We start from the raw sequence: 26,410 nt of genomic DNA, 5'->3' as shown, positions 1-26,410 counted from the left end.
TCAACTCTGAGTCACCAATTTCACTTTAGCTCTATTACCAAATACTTTCTATAATCAGCTAGGTTGAGCTTTGAGAAGTTATTTTATTAAAAGAGATGTGCTTCCTAACTTGAGATTGGCAGAAATAAAAGTACCAAAGACTAGACATTTTTATTTCCATAGTAATATTTCCTCCTTAGACCTATGACCAGAAAAGCTACTTCTGAAGAAAAGGAAGTTTGGAGAGTTAAGGGCCTTCTGAAACATCCCATCATGGTTTACCCACTTATTATTGCAGTTACTATGAGAGTGGGTGATATCAGCTTATACAGAATTATCCCTGGGCTTTAAAGAAGAATCAGCAAATTTGCAACCAAGAAGCACAAGGTTCTCTGGCAATTTCCCCTTCCAAAAGTCTTGATTCTGGTGTCAATTATCATTTCCCTGGTAGACCAGGTGGTCCTGATCCTAACCCCCTCATCCCTGAAACAGCTATGGGCTTCCTTCCAGGGGCTTCTAGCTCAGAGCTTGGAGAGCCCCAGAAGCTGCCGAGCAATTTGGTTAAATTTCCCAAGAAATAAAGGAGAGTGCAATGAAATTACTGTGATGCAGCTTACAAGATATAGGCAGATTCTGAGAACTTTTCTTGATAAACAATGTGATCACGCTCCAGATCCTCCATGAGCTTACTCATGATTAGTTCACATTCAGGCTTCTGGCCTGTCCCTTCCTGACCAAGCAGAATAGGCTTGACTACTTAGTCAAAGCTGGTGAATAGCTAGGAGAAACTGGTGAGTGGTTTCCAAGTATCCTGTGAATGAATTTTACTCTTTCACTCATTCAGATCGTTACCTTTAAGAAAACAATGTGGGAATAAAGAACAGAAAGATACAACACTGAAAGTCTCAGGAAAATGCTCACATGAGGGATTTGGCCATGTCTCTGCAGATCTTGGGTGCCCTTGCTTCTCAGTTCTTGTTTGTAATTTGTTCTAATTTGAATCCTCTACCTGAAATTGGGACCCCTATCAGTCTTTGATATCTTGCTCTTGAATTGGGACTATATTTAGTCTTTTGTTTTACAAAATTGTTTTCTGCAATATATTTACAATGTTTATCATCTGATATCTTTCACTTTAACATAACATGTATTCTGGGACTACTTTGTATAGGTAAAATTGGGGTGGTTGAATATTTTAAGTATCTTGGATATAACTTGATATTTGTTAGAGCCACCTAGATTGTTTTGTAAAACTAAAATTACTTTTTATTTTCTTGTTTTGAAATATTGGAGTTTTAAATGTTTGGTCTACTCAGTACAAAAAAGGAGTTTGCCTTTTTTTTAATTTTTAAAAGCTATCTAGCATCCCATTTTTCATTATTCTTGATACAAATATAACTCATACAAATCATATCTATATGTTGAAAAACTTTTTACATTTCAAACCAAACAAAATCAAAACCTAAGAAACTGGAAAAAGAAATATAAACTATATCAATAGAGAATTGTATTTTGTCCTCATTGAGAAGCTCAATTAAAATGATGTGAAATGATACAAGATATGATTTACATTTTAATTGATGAATCCAAGTTCCAAGTGGTTATACACAGCCATTACCAAAAATAACAAAACAACAATACTTAAAAAAAAAACCCCGTGGCATGCTTAATGTTTTTTCTGCCACTACTGCAGGATAGAAAATGCCTCTAGTCATCACTCATTCTTTAGAATACATCTACATGCAACCTATCAAAGTCAGATAGTCTAATATCTTATCCCAAATGATATTTCTAGGGCTCACTTTTCCTTCATAGGAGAATTTCTTTATTTCTTGGGGTTAATAATTATTTCTAAAGAAGTTATGCTTTTTTATTGTGGTAACAAACAAAATTCAAGTTAGATTTTGAAATAACCATTTTTCATCTGATCAACATATTGGGAGCTTACCAGACTCATGAGAAATTGTCTTAACAGTGAGAAGCTTCACACTCTCTTTATCGGACTGAGGTCTATTTGAAACAGAAAACATTAAGTTAATACCACAGTAATTAGTATTACATATCTGTGAAACAAAGAAAACATAATATAAACAGAAAGACAAAATACATATACATGTATATTTTTAGGTGTTTCTGTTGCAAAACTTGTGTCTCTTCATATACAGACACAAACTTTTAAAGCACTTTCACTTCTGGAATCAAGTCAATAAATCTCTCTCATTCTGTTACAGTGACGATCATCAGATAAACTAAATGTCAAAATGGGTCATATGAAACACTTGTCTCAGAGTCCATTTTACACGTGCCTTCATTTCTGAATTGTGAGGAGGAAGACATAGAAGAGTTTCCAAACCTTTTAGACCGGTCTGAGTTCTGGGGACATTCATTTTCATGGGATCGTGGATATTGCGGTGTAGTGTCTGAACTGTCTATTTCAACAAGAGTTCCCACCTAACCCTTCTCAGTTCAAAATAGTTTCAAACCCCAGTTCCTCTCCTTGGACATTTCAAGAACCTATACTTTAAATTTGGAAGGCCAGGTGGTATAGGGACATTATTCTTAAAGTTTATGACCCAGTGAATATACAAAAACACCCACAATTAAGCAGGCTATAAAGACAGGTCAACACAGAAAACACAGAATTTGGTTTTGACATTAAAATAGTGTGTCTCTTTGCCGCATCTTGATTGTAGCGCTTGACTGGATTGCTAAGGACCGCTTTGTTTGTTTTAATCAAGCCCAAGCAGGGTAACCATTTGCTGTTAAAGTAAAGCCACTCAGAGCTCTCTCAAGGTGTAGGCACGATTTTACCTAATTGTGAGAAGCATATTGAAAATTTCTATGGGAAAGCTATTTTTAAAATCTAGATATGTTTGTCTATGATTTTTTTCCTCATGGCTGTATTCACTCCTCGATCTTCCTTTTCAACTTTTTATTTGTAATTTTACCACTTTATCCAAGCTTAAGAGGAATCTTCTCTTTTAGTTGTTGGGATTTCTCTTGAATAGAGAAAGCTCCCTGACAAATAGGTGGCCAAATCCCAGATATTGTACCTTCTACCCAAATGCTTTAAAAAACAAAAGTATGAGTAGAGGATCAATGCTTTTCCTTATGTAAAAAATAGAGCTTCCAGAAAAAAAAAAAAAATGATGCAGAGTTACTTACTGTTCATTTCCATTTTCCTGTGTGCCTAGGAGATGAGGAAATTGTTATTAGAATTGCTAACAGCTTGGCTACAAAAACCCTGAGACTCCCGCCACTTTCTATGCAAAGATGCTTCTAAAGCCAATTCTTAACTTTTTAATCTCTCCCCCTATTCCTTGTCCCACTGATCATTTCCTCGGAGATGGTTACCACTCATTCCTCAGTCAGAGCTAATACATTCACGGTCTAGTCTCAAATAGGCCAACTCCACTGAACTGAGTTCTGGACTGATTTTAACCTTATCGTTTCATAGCACAGTGTGGAATAGTATCTATTATCACACATTCCACAGACACCAAAACCTGTCTCCATTTATTTCAATATCTCTGAAAACAAATTAGCCTCAAAGTCTTGAATTGCCTTTTCAGAACTGAGAATTGATTTTTTGGCTTTTCTTTATACGTTGCTCTTTCTGGGGACCCAAATCTCCATATCTGTTGTGAGCCACAAGGCAGATATTGCTTCTAATTGCATCTGAAGCCCATGGATTCAGCCTCTCAAAAGTACCCTGAAAAATGTCACTGAGGCTACTAACTGCAGCTAATCTTCCACCTGCTTTGCCAGGCTGTTCCACAAGCATTTGGTTAGACTGTGAACACAGGATGATTCATTTTGCATAGGACCATAGCCTCGTTGGAGCAGGAGGTGCTGGTCAAAACTTGCATTAATCTATGGCCTATTAGTCAAAATAGTTAATGGAATTGCTTAAAGTCCTTGCTTTCTTCCTGATTTTGCTGTGATTTATTCCATGGCTACTGGTTCTTATCTCTTAGCTTTCCTTTCACATCTAAGATAGCTCTGGTCATCAGGATATGCCTTTGAATATCATTCTCCTGACTTTGACCATTATTATCTTATAAAGACCTTGATTTCCACTCAAGTTTTGGCTACTTCTATTTCTGTCACGTTGGCTAAGATACTCCAACATATGCTGTTTACCAACTAGATCTAACTTCATCTTTCCTACCATCAGTTAAATGTTTTAACAATATTTAAAAATTCCCACTATAGCTGTTACATATGATATCACCTGTAATGCTCATAGCCTTGTTGCAGGATGAACAGATATTTTCTTGTATGCTTGCTTTAATATCTTTCCTTAGAAGACTGTAATATGGGTTCACTAGCAGACAGAAGCACACCAGCAGATTACTTCATGCATATATGCCATTCTCAGTAGGGTTAAGGTTCACACTACTGTCAGCATTATCCAGGTAAGTTTAGTTTCATACAAAAACTTCTGATTCATGTTGGCTTCCAGAGAGTAGAGTAGGTTTACGAATTTTCTGAACTTAATGAAGTCTCACCCACATACTTGAAGAGCGATTAACTGCAGGTGTTTTATGGTGCTAATTTAAGATAACAATGCTATAAATTCTGTGTAGAAAACAAAGCTGACAACAATCAAATGGATTTGGCTAATTGTCCAACTGCCCAATTTGGTTATAAACTACTCCCTGTCTTCAGAATAATTCCATAGTGGTAGGAATCTTACACGTTTTTTTCCTAAATGGTATGGTTCATCATCACCAACTTTTCAAATAATTTATTTACAAATCTCCCTATGCAAAGCAGTGTTTCAGTACACAGTATTTTTACAAATGAATGCTGCTTTGTAAAAGTTTTACAAAAATTTTTTTTTACAAAAAAAGTTTTACAAAATTTTTACAAATTTTTTTCCTATTCTATATACTCAGCACTCTCTGTTTTCCACTTGATTGGTTGATTTCCTGATTGGTGGTTTAGGAACTTAGAGAAATCAAACTGGTTTATAAAAATGCTACTTCCCCTCTGGAAACTGAGTGAGGAAACATAGTTCAGACATTATTAAGAAGTTTATTCACTTAACTCCCAAAGGGAAAGACATTGATTTGTTTTCTTCTTATTTTCCAGCAAGAGCTAAAATGAACACTGCTGTTTTCATCTCGTTACTTCCCTTTGCACTGTCAGGCACAGGCGCCAAGCTGTCCACACCCTGCAGGGTCAGGGACTGGCCTCAGGAGCAGCGTTCATTAGTGTCCTGGGGCACGCTGTCCACACGGCAACCGAGAAAGAGCATGGCTCGTATATGCTATAAAAATGAGTGATTCTTACTCTTTTAACAGTATATGAGTCTTAGGTAGAGTTCTATTAGGGAACTATTTAGAATTAAAGTGAGGAAAGGAAAGGTTTTATTTCACTAAAATTTAGAAGATTCAGTAAGGCTCTCTCTGCTCTGTGTTACCCACAATGCAACGTGAGTGATATGTAGTTTGTGACTCGGAGGGGTTGTCTGATGCTATGGACTGAAAGTTTGTGTTCCCCTAACGTTCAGACTTCCCTGGTGGCTCAGACGGTAAAGCGCCTGTCTACAATGCAGGAGACCTGGGTTCGATCCCTGGGTCGGGAAGATCCCCTGGAGAAGAAAATGGCAATCTACTCCAGTACTATTGCCCGGAAAATCCCATGGACAGAGGAGCCTGGTAGGCTACAGTCCATGGGGTAGCAAAGAGTCGGACATGACTGAGCGACTTAGTCTAGTCTAGTCTAACATTCATATGTTAAATCTTGATGCCCAATATGATGGTATTAGGATGCTGGGCCTTTGGAAAGCAATTAGGTCATGAGGGAAGAGTCCTCAGGAAAGGCTTCGTGCCCTTGTTAAAAAGACCCTGAGAGTTCTGTTGTCCCTTCTCCCACGTGAAGACACAGGCAGGTATAAAAACCAGGAAGAGTGTGTTCATCAGACGTCAAATCTGATGGTGCTTTGCTTGAACTTAGGCTCCAGAACTGTGAGAATTAAATTTTTGCTGTTTAAGTCATCTAGTCTACAGCATTTTTGTTACAACAGCCTAAACAGAATAAGATGTTTGACTTGCAGAGGAAGTAGGCTTATACAGAAGTAACTACACTATAATGTGATAAATAATATCTATAGAGTCAAATTCTATAGAGTCAAAACACTCTACTCTGCTTAGAGAGATGAGATGTTAAAAAAATATAGATTAAATCTGCTTTTAAGGTAAATCCTAATGAATAAGAAGGTGATTAGGTGTATTATAAAAGTTAAGCAGCAGGCTGGACAATCTAGGAGAAGGAATAACATGGATGAAGCAGAATACATGGAGCTCCATTATATTAATACAACCAGGAAGGTGTCTGAAATGAGAAGACAGATTAAAGTTTAAGGTAACATAGGTGAGTTTCTGGGAACTGAAGGGGGATTTAGACAAGCATCCAATGAAGAGTGCTCAAGTTCCTAGAACAGAAAAAAAGACTGAATAAAGATTGAAAGTAATTTGAATAAAATGGGGACTTCAGTTAATAATATATCAATTTTGGTTAATTGTGGCAATTATATCATACTAATGTAAGAGTTTAATAATAAAGGTATTATTAATTATTATTAAGGGAACTCTCTGCAACTATCTTCACAACTTTTCTGTAAACCTAAATCTATCCTTAAGGTTAAAAGTTTATTTTAAAAAACACTTTAAAATAAAATGCAATTAGGGGAGCCATAAATATTCAAGAAGCAGGGAGGAGAAGATGAAACAGCAAAAAGAAGAAAACAAACAGTGAGGATGTAAAAGAAGGCCGTGTCATATCAAATGAAAGAAGCAAGACTTTTCGTTGCTAATGGAGAGATTAAGGAGGATCACAAAGAATTGTGGAACTAGAATCCCTCTAAAAATGGCAATAGTGTTCAATCTGGAAGAACTAATTAAATTAGTAGAACACAACAGTCCTGGAAGACACCTTCATAGGAAGGAAGCTGTGCCTCCCAAGAGGGAAGTAAGACACAAAACACTCTTCTTGAAATTATGGGTCCCACAGGGAAATTATGGGTCCCAGTATTTCTCTTTATTCTGTTACATGGTAATGGAACAAGTCTTCACTATAGCTAAGGCATGTCATTTTATGCCATCTTTAGTACCATACTCCCCAACCAGCCACAAAACTAGGGCTTTTTCGTTAAAAAGAATGTGCCTGTATTCTATAATATCCGCCGTTAGTGAAAGTGTTAGTCACTCAGTCGTGTCCGACTCTGTGACCCCATGGACTGTAGGCTGCCAGGCTCTTCTGTCCGTGGAATTCCCCAGGCAAGAATAATGGAGTGGGTAGCCATTCCCTTCTCCAGTGGATCTTCCCGACCCAGGGATAGAACTCAGGTCTCTGGCATTGCAGGCAGATTTTTTTTTTTACCATCTGAGCCACCAGGGAAGCCCCCACCTACCATTAGTAGTTAATTCCTTACATTCACCAGCACTCAATTGATTCCTACCCTTTCTCTGTATTTCTGTGATCAACCAATATAGCATTTTGTTCTTGCGCACATTTCCTCTCTCTCACTAAGAGTTTAAATTCAAGTTTAGGCTGAGCAACCATATTCTCCTTTTAGGAAAACAAAATGAAACAAAACATGGTTACCTACCTGGGTCTGTCTTCCAGCACATTCGATACAAACCCACCAGAACGAAGACTGAAAGTGTTATTACAATCAAAGCAATAACAATGGGCAAAATAATACCTAAAAAGTATTGGAGACATTGTCAGTTAGAGTGGGTATTGAATCTCACAACACATAGTTTATGAACTGAGAGAAAGCATGCATGCTTCCTTTCTTCTTTAAACATCATTCTATTAAAAACATTACATTTTAAGCAAAGAAGATATATCTGATTCATGGGTTATGCTTTAGTTGTTATTTCTGATGTACCCACTTGATGTCAGTCTTGTAGCCTTTCTGAAATAAAACTCCAAATCTAAGGAAGACTCTCTTGGTGACTGAAGGAATGAGGAAATGGGAGACTGACCACACAGACGATGTCCCTTAGAACCAGACACATATGCATGCTTTATATTCTTCGCTACTTTACATTGAGGCTACTAATGTATAGTTTGGATGAAGGGAGTCAAAAGCACAAACTTCTAATTAGAAGATAAAAAGTACTAGGGATATAATGTACAACTTGCTAAATATATTAATAATTAACACTGTTGTATGTTATATATTCACTGCTGTATGTATGAATATTCATTAGAAGGACTGATGCTGAAACTGAAGTTCCAACATTTTGGCCATCTGATGCAAAGCGCTGACATATTAGAAAAGACCCTGATGCTGGGAAAGAGTGAAGGCAGGAGGAGAAAGGGATGACAGAGGACGAGATGGTTGGATGGCATCACTGACTCAAAGAACATGAGTTTGAGCAAGCTCTGAGCGATGGTGAAGGACAGGGAAGCCTGGCGAGCTGCAGTCCATGGGGTCACAAAGAGTTGGACACGACTAAGTGACTGAAAGACAACAAATGTTATATATGAAAGTTAAGAGAGTAACGAAATCTTGAATTCTCATCACAATATTTTTATATTTCTTTAATTTTACATATATATGAGATGATAGATGTTTACTATTGTGATAAGTTTTATGATGTAAGTACCATTTAAGCTTATACAATGTTGTATGTCAATTGTAGCTCAATAAAACTAAAAGAAAACAAGATATATCTCTTACTGGTTCTATTGAAAATACTCTGGTCATAAAGCTGACTTCCTAAGAAAATCACAAATATCTTTCTGTAATAATATCTGAAAATTAGAACATAACTGAACATAAATGGATATTACAGTGCAACAACGTGGTCTAAGAAATATGTGTGTATTTATGAATGTCTACTTGTGGGTGTGGTGCTGCTGCCATAGTAATTAGGGTGAGTTTTTCCTGTTCTTATTAAGAGAGGGGTTTTGCTGTGTGTTTTAGAATTTGCCTTCTTGTCTGGCAGTGATTTCCCAGGTTAAAACAAGAGTGATGAAAGGAAAAAGCTGTCACAGGAATTTAAGTAGAGATACAGAAGTTACAGTTACTAGTCAGGTGTTCTCATCTACTCGCATATGTAATGCTTATATTTATCAGGGGTTGAGAATAGCTCTCCAATTCATTTGTAGGGTGGGTTACACTTCACTGTTATGGTTAAATAATTGTTTTAAGCAGGTCTTGCTGGGTTCATATTAGATCTTGCATGTGGTCACTAGTGCTTCCTGAAATAAAGATGCCATGACACAGCAGCTCCATAAATGCGGTGCTGACTTCTTGAATGGGATGACTTTACCTAAACCTAAGACAATCTTTTTTCATCACAGCTGCATATATATATATATTCATCTTATTCTTAATTTCCAGGGAAATTCATGAATATCCTCTCTATTCAGTGTTAGTATATACAGTATATTATAAGATTATATATATATGTTTTTGCTAAAATGGAGAATTTCTTAAAAGGCTGTTTTTGACATTAAGATAAAGTTCTGTAAAGGTGAATTTTCATTTTTAATGGAGATCTCTGCCTGTGCATTTTGGCTTATTTGAGGCTAGCCCCATCAATTCACCATGACCTCTGGTGGTAATTGCTTGGCACTAAGGTAAGGAAGGAGCCTGGTGGGCTGCAGTCCATGGGGTCATTAAGAGTTGGACACGACTGAGCGACTTCACTTTCACTTTTCACTTTCATGCACTGGAAAAGGAAATGGCAACCCACTCCAGTGTTCTTGCCTGGAGAATCCCAGGGACGGGGGAGCCTGGTGGGCTGCCGTCAATGGGGTCGCACAGAGTTGGGCACGACTGAAGTGACTTAGCAGTAGCAGCAGCAGCAGCAGCAGCAAAGTAAGGGAAAAAATGCTCAAAGTGTATTTATTAAAACAAGATTCAATAGAAGAAAACTTTTGAAGCAGTTATATGGGATTATAATGGGATTGCAGGTTAAGTAAAGTTGAGAAAAGGCTGTTTATAGTTGAATCCTTTCCCTTACTGGTGACATTCAAACATTCTGCAGATCTACTTACTGCATTGAATGAAGATATATGTGTTACTCACTGGAATAAGAGGGGCTGGTTGTAGAAGCGCTTGCATTTTTTGCATTCTCAAGGCCTACTATTTTAAGAAAAAAAAATGTCAGCTTAGGTTAATGTGTGCCAGTCCTCATAAGCCTTCCCTCACCTCCCCACTCTCTATGTAGGTAGCCTCTGTGATGGATAGGTATGAAGCTTCGAGTGAAAACATTTTATCTCATTCTGAAAGAGTCCTGTGTTATGACTCGAGATTGGTAGGGAGTTAATGTATACAGTCTGAAGAGTTTGGACACAAGCACATACCCGTGAAGCCATCCCCACAATCAAGGTAACAGACACAGCCATCCCCTCCAAAAGTCTCCTCATGCCCCCTCCCATTCTGAGAATGTGCAGTCTGGTTTTCTCTATCAGTTATATCTCAGTAGTCTGTTTTTTTAAATTGGTGACATTTTCTTGGTGAGGAGTAGTCAAGCAAAGCAAGCTTCCTCTCATGCACACAGAATTCATACCTTGAGACAGGGAGATGTTTTCTGCAGTTGTAACTGATATTGAGGATAATGTAGCGGTTCTGAAAGATGATGCTTCTGGTGGTGAAGTGTTAACTGTAGGAAAATAATAAATCTAGAGTCAGAGTCAGATTATAGTATTTACTTTTCTTTCTGGATTTCTTTGCAGATTCAAAACGTTGGCATTTTGGATGATCTGTAAAAACCGTTTATCACTGAATAATGGGATACAAACAACTGTACATTAAATCATGTATTCCTCTTGTATAGATGATTAAATTTGGCATGACAAAGCCTGGGTGTTAGTATTATATCTTCAAGAACTGGCCAGAAATAAAACTTGAACAAGTTTATCATTTTAGACTATAGCCCATATCACCTACTGTAAGAGGTGTAAGTCTCTTGAAAAGTGAAAGTTGAAAGTTAGTCACCCAGTCGTGTCTGACTCTTTGAGATCCCATGAACTGAGCCCACCAGGCTCCCCCGTCCATGGAATTCTCCAAGCAAGAGTACTGGAGTAGGTTGCCATTTCTTTCTCCAGGGGATCTTCCTGACTCAGGGATCGAACCTGGGTCTCCTGTATTGCAGGCAGATTCTGTACCATGTGAGCTACTGCTGCTGCTGCTGCTAAGTCTGAGCTACTAGGGAAGCCCTTAGTCGTGTCCAGCGCTTTGTGACCCTATGGAGTGTAGCCCACCAGGTTCCCTTGTCCATGGAATTCTCTAGGCAAGATACAAGACACTGGAGTAGGTTGCCCATTTCCTCCTCCAGGGGTTCTTCCTGACTGGGGAATCAAATCCCAGTCTCCTGCATTTCAGGCAGACTGTTTACTGTCTGAGCCACCAGGGGACGGGATGCAAATCAATGCAAAAGCATTCGTCACATTTTAGATATTACAACTTTGAGTGATACTGACTTTTTTTATTATTATAAATACTTAAACTGAACAGAAATGCAGTTTATAGTGTTCTTTAGTGGTCAAGGAGAAAGACTGCAATGGAGGCTCTGACTGGAAGAACTGGGGGAAAAAATGATGGAAGATCCCTTCATTTTTATCTTGAAAGCTCAGCAGTGATTTATACTTGTTTGGTTTCTCCAGAGCGACTGCTGCTTGGATGCATGTCCACTGCTCTTTTTTTCCATAGAAAATATTATTTTTAGATTGTTATTATTTGTTGACTTGGGTGAATATCTGCCATCTTTCATCAGAATGACTCAAACAAAAAAATAATAAATAAAAATGCATTATTCAAAATTCATAAATCTCAATAAATTTCAAGGAAATATAGATAATTAAATGTTTTCTAAGTGTACAGCATTTATTCTCATGAATCTGTAATAAAATGTAATTTGTATCTGGAAAAGATTTTGAAAAATCATTCTATTTTTCTTCAAGTATGAAGTAGTATCTTTTAATCACACGTGTTTGCCTTGTCTCTATAGTGCATTGCACGTTCCTGGAGTGTGAGGGCCATCATTCCCACCATTCACATGGAGTTCTGACTACAGTGGGTGTGCAATAAAGTATAACTGACTGCTCAGATGATGTAAGAGTCATCTAATTATGGCCCCTTAGGAATATGAAGATCATGTACAAGTACATACAAGAAATAGATGTTGCCTGTGACTGCCTGGGATCTTTCTCTCTTTGCCACCCACAGCCCAGCACGCACTGCATGCTTATGCATTTCTGACATCCGTGGGGGAAGAAAAATGTTAAGAGTCTGTACAGTTCTTTCTATGCAAGAGATCTGTGGGAGGAAGCTAGATATATGCCCATAAGAACAAAGAAAAATGTCAGGCTAGTGCACTGAGCAGGCAGAAAAAGGAATTTTAAAGAAAAGAGTAGGAAATAGCTGAAAGCTTGGTACTTAGCTGCTTTTACCAGTGTCAAGTGTTCTAGTAAAGATGAATGCTCTTTTGGTTGTGTTGGTAGAGAATAAGATGGCTGATTAAATAACCAAAGGCATTAATCCTCCTGGGATTTCCCAAGGATTAATTTTCAACACTCCACATTCTACCTTATTACCTTCTCATAGGCAGGCTAAGTGGTGGCTACAGTTCTGAGTATAATCTATCTGGATCAGATGAAACTCCAAGCTTTTCTACTTAAAATGTGTTGACTATCCAGTGCCATTGGGAGAAGGCAATGGCACCCAACTCCAGTACTCTTGCCTGGAAAATCCCATGGATGGAGGAGCCTGGTAGGCTGTAGTCCATGGGGCCGCTAAGGGTCGGACATGACTGAGCGACTTCAATTTCACTTTCCACTTTCATGCATTGGAGAAGGAAATGGCAACCCACTCCAGTGTTTTTGCCTGGAGAATCCCATGGTCGGAGAAGCCTGGTGGGCTGCAGTCCATGGGGTCACACAGAGTTGGACACAACTGAAGAGACTTAGTAGTAGTAGTAGTATCCAGTGCTGTTATTGCTAATGATCCAAAGGTGGGCAATAGGGTTAACTCCTTTTTAAAAAATATTTATTTATTTGGCACATGGCACAGGGGCTCAGTAGTTGCCCCACTCTGTGGCATGTGGGATTTTAGTTGGCAAACCAGGGATTAAACCTGAATTCCCTGCATTGGAAGGCAGATTCGTAACCACTAGACCATCACAGAAGTCCCTAGAATTAATATTTTTAAAAGGGGATATGTTGGCTCCTTGAATAAATATTTAATTTTTTTCTTATAACCACTACCTTTAGTTAAAAAATCAACACATACACACACATACACACAAACACACTTCACCTCTATTACACTGAATGCCTTCTTGTGTTTTCTAAACTCTTTTACTTCTTTTTAAAAAATATTAGTCATGACCCACTTAAAGGGAATTAACTTATAATTTGAGAAACCCTGTCCATTAGCATGAACACACTGATAAAATGACAGGTCTTGGCTGAATTCATAAATTGTCAGTTTAATGTGATTCTTTCTGCAATTAAGATGGAGGGAGCCATGATACATGCAGAGCTGATAACTTTTGTGGATCTCACTGAGACTCTTACTATCCCACATTACTCCTAAAGCAATATCAGCAGAGGAGGTACAAGAGACGTGCAGTGGATGGATAAGAGCACAATTCTGAAGACTGAGCCCCTGGGCTCAAATGTGACTTGAGCACTTACTTGCTGTGGAATCTTAGGCAAGGCACTTCAACTCTGTGTCTGAGTTTCCACGTCTAAAAAGATGTTTAGGGCAGACATCCTGGAATTTGAAGTCAAGTGGGCCTTAGAAAGCATCACTATGAACAAAGTTAGTGGAGGTAATGGAATTCCAGTTGAGCTATTTCAAATCCTGAAAGATGATGCTGTGAAAGTGCTGCACTCAATATGCCAGCAAATTTGGAAAACTCAGCAGTGGCCACAGGACTGGAAAAGGTCAGTTTTCATTCCAGTCCCAAAGAAAGGCAATGCCAAAGAATGCTCAAACTACCACACAATTGCACTCATCTCACACGCTAGTAAAGTAATGCTCAAAATTCTCCAAGCCAGGCTTCAGCAATACGTGAACTGTGAACTTCCAGTTGTTCAAGCTGGTTTTAGAAAAGGCAGAGGAATCAGAGATCAAATTGCCAATATCTGCTGGATCATTGAAAAAGCAAGAGAGTTCCAGAAAAACATCTATTTCTGCTTTATTGACTATGCCAAAGCCTTTGACTGTGTGGATCAAAATAAATGTGGACAATTCTGAAAGAGATGGGAATCCCATAGCACCTAACCTGCCCCTTGAGAAACCTATATGCAAGTCAGGAAGCAACAGTTAGAACTGGACATGCCACAACAAACCGGTTCCAAATAGGAAAAGGAGTTCATCAAGGCTCTATATTGTCACCCTGCTTATTTAACTTATATGCAGAGTACATCATGAGAAATGCTGGGCTGGAAGAAACACAAGCTGGAATCAAGATTGCCGGGAGAAATATCAATAACCTCAGATATGCAGATGACATCACCCTTATGGCAGAAAGTGAAGAGGAACTGAAAAGCCTATTGATGAAAGTGAAAGAGGAAAGTTGAAAAAGTTGGTTTAAAGTTCAACATTCAGAAAACGAAGATCATGGCATCTGGTCCCATCACTTCATGGGAAATAGATGGGGAAACAGTGGAAACAGTGTCAGACTTTATTTTGGGGGGCTCCAAAATCACTGCAGATGGTGATTGCAGCCATGAAATTAAAAGATACTCACTCCTTGGAAGGAAAGTTATGACCAACCTAGATAGCATATTCAAAAGCAGAGACATTACTTTGCCAACAAAGGTCCATCTAGTCAAGGCTATGGTTTTTCCAGTGGTCATGTATGGATGTGAGAGTTGGACTGTGAAGAAGGCTGAGCACCGAAGAATTGATGCTTTTGAACTGTGGTGTTGGAGAAGACTCTTGAGAGTCCCTTGGACTGCAAGGAGATCCAACCAGTCCATTCTAAAGGAGATCAGTCCTGGGTGTTCTTTGGAAGGACTGATGCTAAAGCTGAAGAAACTCCAATATTTTGGCCACCTCATGCGAAGAGTTGACTCATTGTAAAAGTCTCTGTGCTGGGAGGGATTCGGGGCAGGAGGAGAAGGGGACGACAGAGGATGAGATGGCTGGATGGCATCATCGACTTGATGGACATGAGTTTGAGTGAACTCTGCTGGTTGGTGATGGACAGGGAGGCCTGGTGTGCTGCAATTCATGGAATCACAAAGAGTTGGAGACGACTGAGGTACTGAACAGAACTGACTGAAGTGAAAAAATATGAGTTTAAAAATACATGTACTCTAATCTTGCATTTGATAAAATATCAATATTAGTAATGTTACCAAAGAATATAAAAATATGCAAGAAGATATATCACATGTTAAAAATTATTCTGAGAATAAGTGATAACATTTATGGAGTATTTTAACTATTTACAATATTATATACTTCTCTAAACCTAGGTTATTTTAAAAATATTTACTATGAGTATGTGCTATTTCTGTGATCAGAAAAATCAATAATAAAATTGGATTTCAAAATAAAAACATGGTGATTATAATTTTTCTTCATCATAGTGTTGTGAAAATTAAATGAGTAAAAATAAATTAAAATTCTTTAGAAGTGTTGATACTAGTATGTTAATTATATATATAGTTAATATAGAAGTTTGGGTAGCTCCTCTCGGCCGCCGCCCCTGCCTTGGAGAGAAGCTCTATACAGTCAAAAAAAACAAGACCAGGAGCTGACTGTGGCTCAGATCATGAACTCCTTATTGCCAAATTCAGACTGAAATTGAAGAAAGTAGGGAAAACCACTAGACCATTCAGGTATGACCTAAATCATATCCCTTATGATTATACAGTGGAAGTGAGAAATAGATTTAAGGGCCTAGATCTGATAGATAGAGTGCCTGATGAACTATGGTCAGAGGTTCGTGACATTGTACAGGAGACAGGGTTCAAGACCATCCCCATGGAAAAGAAATGCAAAAAAGCAAAATGGCTGTCTGAGGAGGCCTTACAAATAGCCGTGAAAAGAAGAGAAGCAAAAAGCAAAGGAGAAAAGGAAAGATATAAGCATCTGAATGCAGAGTTCCAAAGAATAGCAAGAAGAGATAAGAAAGCCTTCCTCAGTGATCAATGCAAAGAAATAGAGGAAAACAACAGAATGCGAAAGACTAGAGATCACTTCAAGACAATTAGAGATACCAAGGGGACATTTCATGCAAAGATGGGCTTGATAAAGGACAGAAATGGTATGGACCTAACAGAAGCAGAAGATATTAAAAAGAGGTGGCAAGAATACACAAAAGAACTGTACCAAAAAGATCTTCAAGACCCAGATAATCATGATGGTTACATCACTGACCTAGAGCCAGACATCCTGGAATGTGAAGTCAAGTGGGTCTTAGAAAGCATCACTATGAACAAAGCTAGTGGAGGTGATGGAATTCCAGTTGAGCTACTCCAAATCCTGAAAGATGATGCTGTGAAAGTGCTGCACTAAATATGCCAGCAAATTTGGAAAACTCAGCAGTGGCCACAGGACTGGAAAAGGTCAGTTTTCATTCCAGTCCCAAAGAAAGGCAATGCCAAGAATGCTCAAACTACCACACAATTGCACTCATCTCACACGCTAGTAAAGTAATGCTCAAAATTCTCCAAGCCAGGCTTCAGCAATACGTGAACTGTGAACTTCCAGTTGTTCAAGCTGGTTTTAGAAAAGGCAGAGGAATCAGAGATCAAATTGCCAATATCTGCTGGATCATTGAAAAAGCAAGAGAGTTCCAGAAAAACATCTATTTCTGCTTTCTTGACTATGCCAATGCCTTTGATTGCATGGATCACAATAAACTGTGGACAATTCTGAAAGAGATGGGAATACCAGACCACATGACCTGCCTCTTGATAAATCTGTTTGCAGGTCAGGAAGCAACAGTTAGAACTGGACATGGAACAACAGACTGGTTCCAAATAGGAAAAGGAGTACGTCAAGGCTGTATATTGTCACCCTGCTTATTTAACTTCTATGCAGACTACATCATGAGAAATGCTGAACTGGAAGAAACACAAGTTGGAATCAAGATTGCCGGGAGAAATATCAATAACCTCAGATATGCAGATGACACCACCCTTACGGCAGAAAGTGAAGAGGAACTCAAAAGCCTCTTTTTTTTTTATTTTATTTTTAAACTTTACATAATTGTATTAGTTTTGCCAAATATCAAAATGAATCCATCACAGGTATACATGTGCTCCCCATCCTGAAACCTCCTCCCTCCTCCCTCCTCCCTCCCCATACCATCCCTCTGGGTCATCCCAGTGCACTAGCCCCAAGCATCCAGTATCGTGCATTGAACCTGGACTGGCATCTCGTTTCATACATGATATTTTACATGTTTCAATGCCATTCTCCCAAATCTTCCCACCCTCTCCCTCTCCCACAGAGTCCATAAGACTGTTCCATACATCAGTGTCTCTTTTGCTGTCTCGTACACAGGGTTTTTGTTATCATCTTTCTAAATTCCATATATATGCATTAGTATACTGTATTGGTGTTTTTCCTTCTGGCTTACTTCACTCTGTATAATAGGCTCCAGTTTCATCCACCTCATTAGAACTGATTCAAATGAAATCTTTTTAATGGCTGAGTAATACTCCATTGTGTATATGTACCACAGCTTTCTTATCCATTCATCTGCTGATGGACATCTAGGTTGCTTCCATGTCCTGGCTATTATAAACAGTGCTGCGATTGAAAGTGAAAGTGGAGAGTGAGAAAGTTGGCTTAAAGCTCAACATTCAGAAAATGAAGATCATGGCAACCGGTCCCATCACTTCATGGGAAATAGATGGGGAAACAGTGGAAACAGTGTCAGACTTTATTTTTTGGGCTCCAAAATCACTGCAGATGGTGATTGCGCCATGATATTAAAAGATGCTTACTCCTTGGAAGGAAAGTGATGACCAACCTAAACAGCATATTCAAAACCAGAGACGTTACTTTGCCAACAAAGGTCCGTCTAGTCAAGGCTATGGTTTTTCCTGTGGTTATGTATGGATGTGAGAGTTGGACTGTGAAGAAGGCTGAGCACTGAAGAATTGATGCTTTTGAACTGTGGTGTTGGAGAAGACTCTTGAGAGTTCCTTGGACTGCAAGGAGCTCCAACCAGTCCATTCTAAAGGAGATCAGCCCTGGGATTTCTTTGGAAGGAATGATGCTAAAGCTGAAACTCCAGTACTTTGGCCACCTCATGCGAAGAGTTGACTCATTGGAAAAGACTCTGATGCTGGGAGGGATTGGGGGCAGGAGGAGAAGGGGACGACAGAGGATGAGATGGCTTGATGGCATCACCGACTCAATGGACGTGAGTCTGAGTGAACTCCGGGAGCTGATGATGGACAGGGAGGCCTGGCGTGCTGCAATCATGGGGTGGCAAAGAGTCGGACACGACTGAGCTACTGAACTGAACTGAATATAGAAGTTTAATATGCATGTTAATTTATACTATATTAATAATTACTTTATGAAAGTGCAAGTGTTAATTGTTCAGTGGTGTCCGACTCTTTGCAACCCCACGGGTTATAGTCAATAAGTCTCCTTTGTCCATGGAATTCTCCGGGCAAGAATACTGGAGTGGGTTGCCATTCTCTTCTCCAGGGTATTTTCCTGACCCAGGGATCAAACACAGGGTTCTGCATTAGCAGGCAGATTCTTTACCATCTGAGCCACCAGGGAAGCCCATATTATTTTATAACAGTATAATAATATAATATTTGTAGTATAAGTAAATTGTGATTAGGCACCTAGAGAGTTGTGACTTTCATGCAAAGTCAATTTACCTAATTTTCTCAGATTTTCTAAGTATAAAAGTATATGACTCTGCAGACACTTAAATGTGAGTGTATGGTGCTCTTAGATGATATAAATTTGCTCTTAGACATTTACTTTTGTTGACTGTATTCAATATCAGATTATTGATATGTTATGACTTAAATTTAGTTTGCAAACTTCAAGCTAGAACTTGGAGCAGGCTGTTTGAGGCCGAGACCCTTGGAACAAACTCTGTTGTAATAAAGTGACCTGCAGAGTCAAGTCTATTGTAATAATGCATATCCAAATTTACCCTATTGGCATCTGACTATGGTACACATTTGGCTCTTGCCAGGTGGCACTGGTGGTAAAGAACCCATCTGACAATGCAGGAAACAAAAGAGATGCAGGTTCACTCCCTGGGTTGGGAAGATCCTCTGGAGGACAGCATGGCAATTCACTCCAGTATTCTCGTCTGGAGAATCCCATGGCCAGAGGAGCCTGGCGGGCTACAGTCCATATGGTTGCAAAGAGTTGGACACAACTGAAGCGACTTATTAGATAAATTATGGAAAGTTTTTAAGACAGAAGACCTTATTGCTGTCCCAGGGCTCTCTGGTGACTACGAGAATGCGCGTCATCAAAGGCGAACTACGGATAGTATAAATTTTGACTGAAGTTCTCCACTTGCTCTCTGAATTCCATCCTTGTGTTTTTACTGGTTTCATACTTCCTGCAGGCAGCTCCCAGCCAGTGGTTGAGCCTGGCAAGGATACGAAAGCAATCCTCCCCCTGGGAACTGTGGACTTCTCTGAGGAGGGACTTGAGCGGAGGAGTCCCTTATGGCTTTCTCAAACTTTTAATTTTAGTTAAGTAATGATATATAGCATAAGATGAATAAAATAGAAATAAGAAATCGAAGCAATGGCAAATGGAAGAAACAAATAAGCTCCTTCTAAGAGTTAATACCAAGCATCAATACGGTTGCTGATGTTGGCCGTAAGAATTGATTCTGAGCATCCTGACATTCAGGGAAGGAGAGCACGGTTTACTCTAGGCTTTCGTTATAAGAGTGGAATATGATCTATTATATAGGTAAGCGGCACATCAGCAGTTCAGTCAATAAATGCTATGAGTATAATTGGTCCCACCCTGTGTTTTGAAAGGCAGTATGCTGACATGATCCCTGAGGTCACTTTTATTTTTTTAATGCTTTTCCTCTAATTTCATTTATTTATTTATGTTGACATATGTTTGATTTACAATGTTGTGTTAGTCTCAAGTGTACAGCACAGTGATTCAGTTATATACACCTACAAACAAAAAATATATATATGTTCTTTCTCAGATTCTTTCCTATTACAGGTCATTACAAGATATTGTGTATAGTTCCCTGTGCTACACAGTAGATCCTTGTTGTTTCCCTATTTTATATATAGTACTATCCAACCAGTCCATTCTGAAGGAGATCAGCCCTAGGATTTCTTTGGAAGGAATGATGTTGAAGCTGAAACTCCAGTACTTTGGCCACCTCATGCGAAGAGTTGACTCATTGGAAAAGACTGATGCTGGGAGGGATTGGGGGCAGGAGGAGAAGGGGATGACAGAGGATGAGATGGCTGGATGGCATCACTGACTCGATGGACATGAGTCTGGGTGAACTCTGGGAGTTGGTGATGGACAGGCAGGCCTGGTGTGCTGTGATTCATGGGGTCGCAAAGAGTCGGACACGACTGAGCGACTGAACTGAGTGTGTACATGTTAATCCCAAATTTCTAATTTACCTCTCCCTACACCCTTCATTAGTCCCTTTGGTAACCATAAGTTTGTTTCCTATATCTGTGACTCTACTTCTGTTCTGCAGATAAGTTCATTTGTATCTTTTTTTTTTTTTTTAGATTCTACATATACATCATACCATATGATATTTGTCTCTTTCTATCTGACTTACTTCACATAATATGATGATCCCTAGGTCCATCCATGTTTCGGTAAATGACATTGTTTCATTATTTTCTGGTTGAGTAATATTCCATTGTATATACAGAACATCTGGAGCAAGCACTTCTTATACTGAAGAACCTGACTTACTTTAAAAGAACAAAAATGTAAGCAAAGCTAAGCTTTTTTAGAGATGGGAAATGTCTCTGCAACTATTCATAAATCATTAATTAGCATTTTAATAAGTTAGGATTTTGATGCCAAGAGTAGTAGGTAAAATTGGTGTGTGGTTTTGTCACTTATGTCAAGTTCTGATATCAGAGTTAAACTATCTTCACAAAATACAGATTTCCTCTATTCTTCTATTCTTGATTCTCTGAAATTATGTTACTTTTGTAGTCAGCTGTTCCTTTACCTGCATAGCCTGTATGGGATTCTCAGAATTGACTCTTTCCCCCCTGCCCCGAGGTGACTTTTAGCTTTAAGATTTTAAGTCTTTTTTTTTCATCAGGGTTCCTTTTAAGCCAGATTTTGTCCTTGCTAGTCTGCATTTTCACCCTTAATGGAACACCTCATGTACTCAATGGGCAAAATATTTAAAGGAAACTTTCCTGCTTTCACATGAGAAAAATTAATTTTTTCTCTCATCAGACCTTAACTTTCTGACCTACTTGTATTCTTTAAGCTATGCAAAAACAATTTATCTCAAATTTCTTTCATTTTGCTTTGGGTCATCAGCATAACTAACCAGAGGTAACAGCACCCTGTAACCCAGTAGTAACCATGACTAGAGATTTGTTTACTTTAAGTAACCATAGAAATATATGTAGAAGGAGGACATATTTTATTTTGTGATTTAATATAGTTATTATATTCCAGAAAATGATATACATATACAAAGAATAAATGGACCGTGCTAATTACTTCCATACACACTAACTTACCTTATTCTTAAACATTTTTATTCTGTACTGTAAATAGAGATACTGTGGCTCACAGAGATGAGGTAACACATCTGACAAGAAGTGGAAGAGCTAAAACATAAGGCAAGCATGACTCAAAACCCTTTCCGTTTCCTTTCCATAAAGCCATGCAACCAAGAGATTTTAAGTGAGTTGAGTTCATCTTTTACTTGCTAATGGCATCATTAGCAATGAGATAAATGAAACTTTTGCAGCATTCTGAAAGTTTTAGACTATTCTCATCTCTCTCCCCAAATATATACATTGTCTTATCTTAAATTCACAATTTGGATAATATGACCAGAAAACATCGAGAAGCTTTTTAATATGTAACTAGGAAGTCAAGAATACCTGGAGTAACAGGCAAATTTGGCCTTGGAGTACAGAATGAAGCAGGGCAAAGGCTAATAGAGTTTTGCCAAGAGAATGCACTGGTCATAGAAAACACCCTCTTCCAACAACACAAGAGAAGACTCTACATATGGACATCACCAGATGTTCAACACCAAAATCAGACTGATTATGTTCTTTGCATCCAAAGATGGAGAAGCTCTATACAGTCAGCAAAAACAAGACTGGGAGCTGACTGTGGCTCAGATCATGAACCCCTTATTGCCAAATTCAGACTTAGAATGAAGAAAGTAAGGAAAATCACTAGACCATTCAGGTATGACCTAAATCAAATCCCTTATGATTATACAGTGGAAGTGAGTAATAGATTTAAGGGATTAGATCTGATAGACAGAGTGCCTGATGAACTATGGATGGAGGTTTGTAACACTATACAGGATACAGGGATCAAGAACATCCCCAAGAAAAAGAAGGGCAAAAAAGCAAATGACTGTCTGAGGAGGCCTTACAAATAGCTGTGAAAAGAAGAGAAGTGAAAAACAAAGGAGAAAAGTAAAGATATACCCACTTGAATGCAGAGTTCCAAAGAATAGCAAGGAGAGATAAGAAAGTCTTCCTCTGTGATCAGTGCAAAGAAACAGAGGAAGACAATAGAATGGGAAAGACTAGAGATCTCTTCAAGAAAATTAGAGATACCAAGGGAACACTTCATGCAAAGATGGGCTCAATACAGGACAGAAATGGCATGGACTTAACAGAAGCAGAAGACACTAAGAAGAGGTGGCAAGAATACACAGAAGAACTATACAAAAAAGATCTTCATGACCCAGATAATCACGATGGTGTGATCACTCACCTAGAGCCAGACATCCTGGAATGTGAAGTCAAGTGAGCCTTAGAAAGCATCACTACGAACAAAGCTAGTGGAGGTGATGGAATTCCAGTTGAGCTATTTCAAATCCTAAAAGATGATTCTGTAAAATGCTGCACTCAATATGCCAGCAAATTTGAAAAACTCAGCAGTGGCCACAGGACTGGAAAAGGTCAGTTTTCATTCCAATCCCAAAGAAAGGCAATGCCAAATAATGCACAAACTACTGCACAATTGCACTCATTTCACATGCTAGCAAAGTAATGCTCAAAATTTTCGAGCCAGGCTTCAACAGTATGTGAAACATGAAATTCCAGATATTCAAGCTGGTTTTAGAAAAGGCAGAGGAACCAGAGATCAAATTGCCAACATCCATTGGATCACTAAAAAAACAGAGTTCCAAAAAATATTTACTTCTGCTTTATTGACTATGCCAAAGCCTTTGACTATGTGGATCACAACAAACTGTGGAAAATTCTCCAAGGGATGGGAATCCCAGACCACCTGACCTGCCTCTTGAGAAATCTGTATGCAGGTCAGAAAACAACGGTTAGAACTGGACATGGAACAACAGACTGGTTCCAAATAGGAAAAGGAGTATGTCAAGGCTGTATATTGTCACTCTGCTTATTTAACTATATGCAGAGTACATCATGCAAAATGAAGTACAAGCTGGAATCAAGATTGCCGGGAGAAATATCAATAACCTCAGATACACAGGTAACACCACCCTTATGGGAGAAAATGAAGAACTAAAGAGCGTCTACATGAAAGTGAAAAAGGAGAGTTAAAAAGTTGGCTTAAAGCTCAACATTCAGAAAACGAAGATCATGGCATCTGGTCCTATCACTTCATGGCAAATAGATGGGGAAACAATGGAAACAGTGTCAGACTTTATTTTTGGGGGGTCCAAAATCACTGCAGATGATGACTGCAGCCATGAAATTAAAAGATGCTTGCTCCTTGGAAGAAAAGCTATTACCAGCCTAGACAGCATATTATAAAGCAGAGACATTACTTTGCCAAAAAAAGTTCATCTAGTCAATGCTATGATTTTTCCAGTAGTGATGTATGGATGTGAGAGTTGGACTGTAAAGCTGAGCATGGAAGAATTGATGCTTTTGAATTGTGGTTGTTGGAGAAGACTCTTGAGAATCCCTTAGACTGCAAAGATATCCAACCAGTCCATCCTAAAGGAAATTAGTCCTAAATATTCACTGAAAGGAAGGACTGATGTTGAAGCTGAAACTCCAATAATTTGGCCACCTAATGTGAAGAACTGACTCATTTTAAAAGACTCTAATGCTGGGGAAAATTGAAGGCAGGAGGAGAAGGGGACAACAAAGGATGAGATGGTTGGATGGCATCACGACTCAATGGACATGAGTTTGAGCAAGCTCTGCGAGTTGATGATGGACAGGGAATCCTGGCATGCTGCAGTCCATGGGGTTGCAAAAAGTTGGACAAGACCGAGTGACTGAACTGAACTCAACTGAACTGATGGGACACTATGTGCCATGCATTGTTCTAAGGGCTTTATACTCACTACTATATTAACAATATTATCATTTCATATAATGGAAGCTAAAGCCCAGAGAGCTTAAATAATTTGCCCAAAGTCACACAGAGCCAGGGTTTGAATGCAGACTCTAGACTCTGGTCTGTCAACCACGACTCTATGCTGCCTAAGCTGCTGCTGCTCAGTAACAATGAGTTATAAGTGCATCTTTATTTTTATTACATGAAATATCACCTATTTCTGGAGAAGGCAATGGCACCCCACTCCAGTACTCTTGCCTGGAAAATCACATGGACGGAGGAGCCTGGTAGGCTGCAGTCCATGGGGTCCTGAAGAGTTGGACATGACTGAGCGACTTCCCTTTCACTTTTCCCTTTCATGCATTGGAGAAGGAAATGGCAACCCACTCCAGTGTTCTTGCCTGGAGAATCCCAGGGAGAGGGGAGCCTGGTGGGCTGCCGTCTATGGGGTCACACAGAGTTGGACACGACTGAAGCGACTTAGCAGCAGTATCACCTATTTCAATTTATTCTCCAATCAAGAGGTTTCTTTATACCAAGAGAAACTAAACCTCTGTTTCTTCAGTGGCTAGACCAGACTGCAGAAACATACAAGGAGACAGAATTCTTCCTAATGTATTAATAGAGAGCATGTTGTAGAGTTTACTGGAGGAGCTCACATCCTTAGCAATATTGTTGAAATGTGTCAATTCTTAAAGTGAGTGCTGGCTAGCCAATCAGTTGAGATTGAGGTTTTTGTTTGTTAGCTTGTTTTTCAGTTGTTCTGGGTTTTCCTTGCTGCTCTCAGACTTTCTCTAGTTGTGGTGAGAGGAGGATAATCTTTGCTGTGATGCAGAGGCTTCTGATAGAGGTGGCTTCTCTTGTTGCAGAGCACAGCTCTAGGTGCAGGCTTCCGAAGTCACGGCTCATGGGCTCCAGAGCCCAGGCTCAGTGGTTGTGGCATATGGGATTTAGTTCCTTCATAGGATGTGGAATCTTCCAGGACCAAGGATCAAACCTGTGCCCCTGCTTTGGCAGGTGGGTTCTTATTCACTGCGCCACCAGGGAAGTCCAAGATTGTGAGTTTTTATGACCGTTCAGTGTAGACTAGAGAGTCTCAAGAACAGGGTTGAGCACTTCTCAGAGACTTATCAGATCCTTGAACCAGAGGAGAAACCACTTAGCCATACCTAGATTTATAGGTTCATATAATTTCCCAAGTGGAAGCTTATGCCAGGCCCTAAGCTAATTTCTATTTCTCATTCCATAACTGAGTTATTTTTTTCACAACTAATTTTTAAACATCATAAAATTTCCAAGTTACTAAAACAACTCAGGATATCATTTGCTATGGCTATATTTCTAGTTTGAGTACATTCTAACTGAACTGTTGAGTACATTTTAACTGAACTGTTACTAACTGAACAATAGTATCAAGATTCTGTCATTCAAAGTTAGAATATTCAGGTAAGTAATCCTCTGTATAAAATAGTTCATGTTTCACATTATATGAATTTACCAGTAACCAACTCCAGGCATTGCATAAGAATGCCTGTGCTTGTTCATTCAAGTGTGATGAATGAATCACGACAGAGAATCCTCCTTTCCAAAGGCCAGTAGTCAATTTTGATGGCAGTTGTCTGTACTAGCTTCTGATTTTCCATAAAAAAGTTAATTTCTAAAAAACAACTGAGGTCCTGAAACACAGTTGAGAAATGAAAGATGTGTACAATAAAATTTTTTGCAAGCTGTGCTGGTCACAATGAGAATGCTGTGATGATTAATTTTTTGTGTTGACTTGGCTATGGGGTTCTCAGATATTTGATATGGTTGTTTAGTCACAAAGTTTTACCTGACTCTTTGTGACCCCATGGACTGTAGCCCAACAAGCTCTTCTGTCCATGGAATTTCCCAGGCAAGAATACTGGAGCAGGTTGCCATTTCCTTCTCCAGGGGATTTTTCCCAACCCAGGG

The 26,410-nt window shown here is 39.0% G+C and overlaps 1 protein-coding gene across 4 annotated transcripts in view; it reads right to left on the bottom strand.

Annotated features, from left to right (window-relative positions):
* The window catches only part of EMCN (endomucin), a 127,742-nt gene that overhangs the window by 13,261 nt on the left and 88,071 nt on the right, over nt 1–26,410 (bottom strand). For 3 of the 4 annotated variants that reach the window (XM_061419560.1, XM_061419561.1, XM_061419563.1), the window contains 5 exons: nt 10,521–10,613; nt 10,037–10,093; nt 7,598–7,693; nt 3,145–3,169; nt 1,928–1,989 (listed from right to left, as the gene is read on the bottom strand). In XM_061419560.1, the coding sequence (XP_061275544.1) occupies nt 1,928–1,989; nt 3,145–3,169; nt 7,598–7,693; nt 10,037–10,093; nt 10,521–10,613 (333 nt within the window). The remainder of the gene's footprint in view (nt 1–1,927; nt 1,990–3,144; nt 3,170–7,597; nt 7,694–10,036; nt 10,094–10,520; nt 10,614–26,410) is intronic. The other variant, XM_061419562.1, reaches the window with a different exon arrangement.

This window comes from Bos javanicus, chromosome 6 (genome assembly GCF_032452875.1).
Source record: "Bos javanicus breed banteng chromosome 6, ARS-OSU_banteng_1.0, whole genome shotgun sequence".
NCBI classification, from domain to species: Eukaryota; Metazoa; Chordata; class Mammalia; order Artiodactyla; family Bovidae; genus Bos; species Bos javanicus.
The sequence above is the reverse complement of the archived record's forward strand: the minus strand, read 5'-3'. Positions and strand labels throughout refer to the sequence as shown.